This window comes from Limanda limanda, chromosome 4 (genome assembly GCF_963576545.1).
Source record: "Limanda limanda chromosome 4, fLimLim1.1, whole genome shotgun sequence".
NCBI classification, from domain to species: Eukaryota; Metazoa; Chordata; class Actinopteri; order Pleuronectiformes; family Pleuronectidae; genus Limanda; species Limanda limanda.
In genome coordinates, this window is record NC_083639.1 from 13,418,363 (window position 1) to 13,426,089 (window position 7,727).

General features: G+C 42.4%; 1 protein-coding gene across 1 annotated transcript; it reads left to right on the forward strand.

The window, feature by feature from the left end:
• Positions 1-1,521: 1,521 nt before the first annotated feature.
• On the forward strand, positions 1,522-4,778 carry LOC133000037 (intermediate filament protein ON3-like). Its single transcript, XM_061069893.1, has 9 exons — positions 1,522-1,914; positions 2,966-3,174; positions 3,260-3,320; positions 3,425-3,520; positions 3,673-3,837; positions 3,925-4,050; positions 4,145-4,365; positions 4,457-4,509; positions 4,630-4,778. Exons 1-9 carry the CDS (start codon positions 1,522-1,524, stop codon positions 4,776-4,778), a joined length of 1,473 nt encoding a protein of 490 aa, XP_060925876.1.
• Positions 4,779-7,727: the final 2,949 nt, after the last annotated feature.

A 7,727-nucleotide genomic window follows, 5' to 3' on the forward strand; every position in this document is an offset into this window, starting at 1 on the left:
AAAACAGCAGCCGTGGTCAGTTGTTTAAAGAGATTAACTTTTGCAGTTAAAAGTTGCAAAAAATGAAAGTGCTGGTGTAATAGTTTAAACATGACCGGCTGCTTCAGACATGCACTGATCCAGATGACTCCAGATAATCTCTGTACAAAAAATGACCAAAAACCAAACAAACAAATATCTCAGGACAAAAAAGCGGTGCCATACACATAAAACCAACAAGAATGTCAAGAAAGCTTTTGGTGAGTGTCTTATTACATAAATACCAAACAATTAACAAACTTTTATGCAGCATGCTCCTTTGGAAAAAGCTTCCTGGATTATAATGGTGGTTGCGTTGACATCTAAACAGCATTTTTAATTGTAGATAATTCACGTGAAGCAAAACAAATTGTTTTACATTGTACATGTCTGAATTAATAATAGCATCTAAATAATACTTAATAATAACTTTTTTGAGCTGATATTGATATTAATAATCCTGGCTTGTTTCTATCAATATGGCAAAGATGATTTCAACTGTGTAGCTCTGATAAATATTAATAATATTTTGTTTTATATGAAATGTTCACATCTAAAAGTTAAATGAAATATAGCGGAGAAAGTAGATGGATAGATAGATATTCTTTATTGGCCATACAGAAAATGAATAAATGAATGAAATAGATAAGACACCGCGATACAAAAACCTTTTCTAAAGAGAACTGTTCTAAAAAAAGCAAACCTGATTCTAAAAGACATTTGAGAGGAAAAGCAATGCATATGATCAGAGATTTTAATGGTGGATCCAGTATGGCGGATTCTGTATCGTGCTGACTGATCGTGATAATAATGGCTCTGAAATGTAGAATAAAAGTTTGATGTACCAATTCTCAATTCAAGAACCTTTATCCTCAAATACACAGTAACAACAGGCATTGCACTGTACAATGAAATTCTCACTTTGTTGGTTAACTTGAAGCTACATTTTTTAGCACAGGTCAAATGTTTAATTCCTCTGTGGAAATGTTTGTGCAGACAGTTGAGTAAATTCAGTGCAGTGTATTTATGTATTTTGAGAATGTTTTTTTTTTTTTTTTTTTTTATTTAACGTCACGTGTTTGTGACTGTAATTTGTTGTATATTTGACCACAATGGATGTTTTAAATGTAAAAGATTTTATAACAATAAACTTTCCTTACATAATCACATGTTGACTCTGCTTCACTAGCACCCTCTCTCCCTTCCTCCTCGGCTTGTCCTGCTGCAGGGTGTGTCCCTGCTTATCTGCTGACTATCTCTCCCTACCTGTTTTACAGGAACGGCCACTCCTGTCATACATGGCCGGAGGCGTGTAAGCCGAGGCGGAGAGGAGGCTGGCCGGCAAAAGTGAGAGTACAGGTTCAAGTGGCTGAGGAGGGTCCTCCCACTGGCTCGACGCAGACATAAAAGCAGGCAGAGACTGCAGCAAGACACTCAGAGGGACTTGACTCACCTTTTGAAGCCTGCTCATTTTCAGTCTGTTGCACAGCTCAAGAACCGACAATGTCTTCCAACTACAGACAGACAGCATCTCTCCATGGCTACGGAAACAGCAGCAGGAGGTCCACTGCCGCACCAGGAGGCAGCAGCTACACCATCTCGAAGAGATCCAGCTATGGCGTTGGTTCGGCTCCAAGTGCCAACTTTAGTAGTGGCAGTGCTTTTGGCTATGGTTCCAGCCAGGGGGGTGGCAGTTATGGCGGCTTTGGTTCCAGCCAAGGTGGTGGCAGTTATGGCGGTGGCATGATGCAGCAACAGATCACCGCTGTCTCTGTCAACTCGAGCCTGCTGGCCCCACTGAACCTGGAGATTGACCCCAACATCCACATTGTCCGCACCCATGAGAAGGACCAGATCAAGGGCCTCAACAACCGCTTCGCCTCCTTCATCGACAAGGTTGGTTTCTGAGAGCTCTGTGTGACTCTCTTATGTCTGAAGTGCAGTTAACTGTAGGCCTCACTGTTTTAGAACTGACATCCTTCATCCTGCTTTTCTTTACTTCTAACAGCTGTCGAAAGTACCCTCTCGAAAGCTGTGGTTGCCTCTCTGCCCACTAGTTAAACATGGGTGGGGATTATATTGCAATAACTTGCCAATCCCTCACTTGGCAGACTGCTAGAGATCATAGATATGTCTACACTCTGCCCACAGAGTCCAAAGTCTGCTGTTTGCACTCCTCACCTTTTCACCTGGTTGTTATGGGCAACATTAACACGAAGCTAAAAATCTGCTCTTACTCAATTTAATACAAAAAAAGTCACACGGTCTGCACCTCTTTAGCTTTTCTGTGGAGGGGGACTCTTTCTATTCTTGGACAAAAACTCTGAAAACAAAGCTTTCCTTCCCAACACTGTTCTGCTTTGTCTTCTGCGGTTTATCTGCCACACCTTGTTTTGTTTTTTTATGGCTGCAGCAACTGTGTGGCTTAATAGTACAGTAGAGCATTTATGATGAGTCATGGCAAAACAACCCATGTAGTATTTGAAACATTTAAAGCCACATACTGTACACATGTTGCCAAAACATCTGGGCAGAACTCACACTGTCAATTGATGTAAGAAAGAAAAATTTAAACTATGCAGTCTATGAATGGCTTTTCCTATTACAGCTGCTTGAACAGTGTATGCACAAAGAAATGGCTTCCGGAGTTACAATTGTTGTGACTCTGGGTGTGGCTGTCCAGATATGCAGCTATCAAGGCAGGCATGCTGATAAAGTTGAGGCATTTAAAGACCAGATACCACAATGGACACACCCTGAAAATCCTTTTCAGGCTGATCCTCTTCTTTAATAATGATTAGAATCTTTTAATCACCATTGAGTCAAACACAACTCAGTTTTATATCACCAGTCAAACAACAATCTCCATTTATTCAGTTTTAAAAATACAATAAAAAAAGTTTTAGAGCAACATGTGACGATCCTCTCTGGGTTTTTACCCGCACAGGTCAGATTCTTGGAGCAGCAGAACAAGATGCTGGAGACCAAATGGAGCCTCCTGCAGGACCAGACCACCACCCGCTCCAACATCGACAGCATGTTCGAGGCCTACATCTCCAACCTGCGCAGACAGCTCGATGGGCTGGGCAACGAGAAAGTCAAGCTGGATGGAGAGCTCAAGAACATGCAAGGCCTGGTTGAGGACTTCAAGAGGAAGTGAGTTTGAACATTGCCCTAAGATATAATAGACAGATGTTCGAAACAAAGAGATGTACTCACATGTCGCCTTGTGTTCCAACAGGTACGAGGATGAAATCAACAAGCGTGCAGGTGCAGAGAACGAGTTTGTGCTCCTGAAGAAGGTGCGAAAACATCAAGATGCTCCTTTAGAATTTAAAAAAGAAAAACGGGATATTTATGGCCTCCAGTTATAACAGTGCCTGTTTGTACATAATTTCCTTTCCAGGATGTCGATGCTGCCTATATGAACAAGGTTGAGCTCGAGGCCAGGGCTGATGCTCTTCAGGACGAGATCAACTTCCTCAGAGCTGTCTATGAGGCTGTATGTATTATCTATTATGTCTAATTCACTTTATTTATATCATTATTACAATAAAAACACTTGAGTTACAGCTTATGATCAGGCAGATGCTGTACAAAGCAGCAAAAATAGGTAAATAATTGTCTTTTTTACATCAACCTTTGTTTCTGTAGGAGCTTCGCGAGCTGCAGGGCCAGATCAAGGACACCTCTGTCGTTGTGGAGATGGACAACAGCCGTAACCTGGACATGGACTCCATTGTTGCTGAAGTGCGCGCTCAGTATGAGGATATTGCCAACCGCAGCAGAGCTGAAGCAGAGTCCTGGTACAAACAGAAGGTGTGTGAAAAGCAAAGATCATGTTAATCCCCATGTAGTCCCCTCCTCTGTCTTCTGAATAATCATCACGTTTCTTATTTTGAATAGTACGAGGAGATGCAGTCGTCAGCCGGACAGTATGGTGATGACCTGCGCTCAACCAAGACTGAGATCGCTGAGCTGAACCGCATGATCGCCCGTCTTCAGAATGAGATCGAGTCTGTCAAAGCACAGGTACATTTCAGGAGCCTTTGCGGGAACACGCCTTATCATGAAGCCACTTCATTGTGTAAGATGTGCAGTTAGTAAATCCAATGTTTGTCCACAGAGGGTAAACCTTGAGGCTCAGATCGCAGAGGCCGAGGAACGTGGTGAGCTGGCAGTGAAGGACGCCAAGCTCCGCATCAGGGACCTGGAGGATGCTCTGCAGAGAGCCAAGCAGGACATGGCCCGCCAGGTGCGTGAATACCAGGAGCTGATGAACGTCAAGCTGGCCCTGGACATCGAAATCGCCACCTACAGGAAACTGCTGGAAGGAGAGGAGGACAGGTGGGATACACTTGAATCTTTAACACTTTGTGGCTGTAGCATCACTTTCAACTCTGAATGAAACACTAACTGAACTTCCTTACACCATTAGAATCAACAGTGGAGGCTCCTCCGCAACCATTCACGTGCAGCAAAGCTCTGGAGGTAAGTGTCAGATTTTAAACATCATCATCGTCATAAGTGACACCCAATCAAAGACACCACACTGAGTCATGGATGAATGAATGCTAACACTTCCTGTCTTTTTTGTTTTTCCTGCTCCAGGAACCCTCAACTCCAGCATGTCTGGTGGTTTTGGTGGTGGATACAGCAGTGGTAGCTATGGTGGTGGATACAGCAGTGGTGGTTATGGACAAGGTGGCATGGTCACCAAGACCTCATCATCATCAACCAGCAGCAGGAGAGCCTATTAAAAAAGGAGAGTCGTCCCTCTTCCCCTTCAGAAACTTTTGAAATTCATCAAGCTGTGGTCCTTCAGGGTGCTAAGCAATACTGTTAATAATGTTTGACCAGTGGGTTGAATATCCCAAAAAATCAAATTCCTTGAAACACATTTATAAAATTGTTTTACACTGCCATCATGTGTTTTAAGGATCACTGGTTGTTTTTCTTACTAAGTACTTCAGCATGATTTAACAAGAGTTTCTGAAGGTAAATGTTAAACACACAAGGCCCAGGTCATTTAGCAAGATGAAACTTGTTTTGTTTTGTGCAGTGACGTAAGAAAAATGTCAAAAATTACACTGGTGTTGAAACTAAGCAAGGAAACAGAGAACAGTAAAAGTCAGGGCTCTGTACAATTCTGATATCAATAATAAGAGCAAGTCATTGACTCATTCTAATCACGACAGAATAGGAGAATTATACATTTGTGTGAGGTGACACGTATACATTTATACTTTGAAGTTGTGTCACTGGCTTATTCCCTTTTACTGCTCTGTAAAATGTTTCCCTGCTTAGTTTTTGCCTTTCCTTGCCTTCAAGCTAAAACTAGGTTGAAACCGGATTTATTTTGTAAAAGCCTTCGCATCAGCAACATGAATCTGAATAAAATACATCTGAGAACCAAAGAAATTGACTCTTTCTCATTATTGTTGTGATAAATGAAAGAAACAGCGGGATGTCTACTTCAAGCTTTAACAGGAGGATGAGATTTTCTCACTGAGCTTTCACTTGGTGGCAGTGGTGTGCCATTTTTACACCCCCTGCTTGGTTTTGCATTCCCCTGCGCTTTATCAGGAACATCACACTTGTACTAGGCAGGGTCTCCTTCTGCTCAAAACATAGCTCTGTCGCCTGGATTCCACAAGATGTCGGAAACATTGCTTTAGAGATCTTGGTAAATGATTAGATGATCTCGTCACATAATCTCTGCAGAGTTTCCCGGTTCTAACACATCCCAAACACGCTTCAGATGTAGTGACTGGTGTTCAATTTGAAAGGATTTTTGCTTTCCGAGATGTTCACATGTAGAGAGGTTCCTCGTTATGTCCTTGTTGAGTGTAGTGATCATCGAGAATAAGATATCTAGGGCGTTGCATTAAAGCCGGTTTCAGATGTGGGCTCTGGTGAATGTCTGCATGATTGATCTGCAGTTTGCCTTTCACACATGAACAATGGAGCAGGAGATTCTCAGATAAGTTAACAATAACACAGAAATCTCCGGACTGTTCAGGTGAGGAGTGGCGCAAAAGGCGGAAGCAGGATGTAACATATTAATTACACTTAATTACATCAACAGGGACATTGGCCTTTATCATGAAAAGCTCTCTTTATTTGTGTTCTCTTTTATTGAACTCAAATTTGTGTCACATGTTAGAAACGTCATCATCATACCCACTCACTTGCGGTGAATCCTGTGGAGGAGCTCATTCAGACATTCTCTGGAGTTTATACCAGGGGGCTGGACACTCCAGAGAAAGTCCTGAGAAGCCTCTCACTCAGACATTTGCATTCACACATACAGCCCCTCTACAGAATGTTAGAATAAAGATTATCCACAGTTGAGTGCATGCAGCTTTAGAGTAGTGGCCCCCAGCGTCTGCAGTTCCACTTGATGAACTTAAGATAAAGGCTCCTTACATCACAAGGTGTCCGAGGAGGATATCTGCACGTTGGAGACCCAGAGGTGTGGGAGGCTTCTGTAGCTTGACAACTACTTTACAAAAAAATCTCTTATAATAGGCAACTGTACAGTTACTAAAATGACAATTTCAAGTTTGTTAGAGAATTATTTAGGGGCAAGCCTCTGGGGGGCGGGTGAAGTGTGACTGGATCTGTAATCACAGAGGAGGAAGAGGGCTGAAGAGATAAACCTTCATTATAACTGCTAATAAACCATGTGTCCATCATTCATGCCAAGTGTATGTGCATGTGTTACTGTAAGCAGCCACCATACAGATTCAGCAGTACACACTGACAGAGATTCCTTCAGACTAATAGGGCCCTTATTCTCTTAAAAAGATTGGAGGGTGTGTCTACGGAAGGTATTTTTACAAGCCTGCAAAATACATGCCTTTGTGCTAAGATATTGTGTTTGTCTGGTGTATTTTTAAAAGTGCACTCTAAAGGCACCTGTTGGCAGATTGATCATCTCCGCCCGAGGCTCAGAATGCTGGCAGCGGTCACACAGTACATTTTTGAATTTGGTTCCAATGAAATTAAAGTTTGGTTGAGTCATTATAATAAGATTAGATGAGATTAGATTCAACGTTATTGTCATTGCATAAAGTACTTAGACAACGAAATGCAGTTTAGCATCTAATGATGCCAAGCACACGCCATTCATGTTCCCGCGAAACCAGTTGCATCACCGCTAGACAGCAATTACAAGTAATGCATCATTTCCTACCTGCAGGCACTCCTGCTGTTCACACAAATATTGCATTTCTCCTGCAGAGAAACAAGTGCTCTCATTCAAACTCAGACCTGTTGTCACTCATAAGCCACTTTTCCACTGGTCCAAAAACCCTCCAACACACTGTAAGGTCAGATGGATACTAAGAGCTTTCACTCCTGGGTCAAATCACTCTGCAGACAACACAGGATTTTACCGACTCCAATCGAAAGCGACAGAGACATTACACCTGTTTGACAGGCTTATTCCTTTTTTTCTTCTTCTTTTCTTTAATTTGGCAGTCTTATCACTGATGCTGCACTTTTTCTGCTTGACATTATGACACAAATTGAATTTCCAGGTGTCGGTGCATCAACATGAAACATGAACATGCCACAGAAATATTTTCTTCATATCAAGCAAGATGCAACACTGGATGGGGAACGAGGTGAGAGACTTTTCAGGTCGAACCTGACTCACCGGGGCGGGAAGCACAGAAAGGGACAATCCCCTGCTGGCAAGGGGA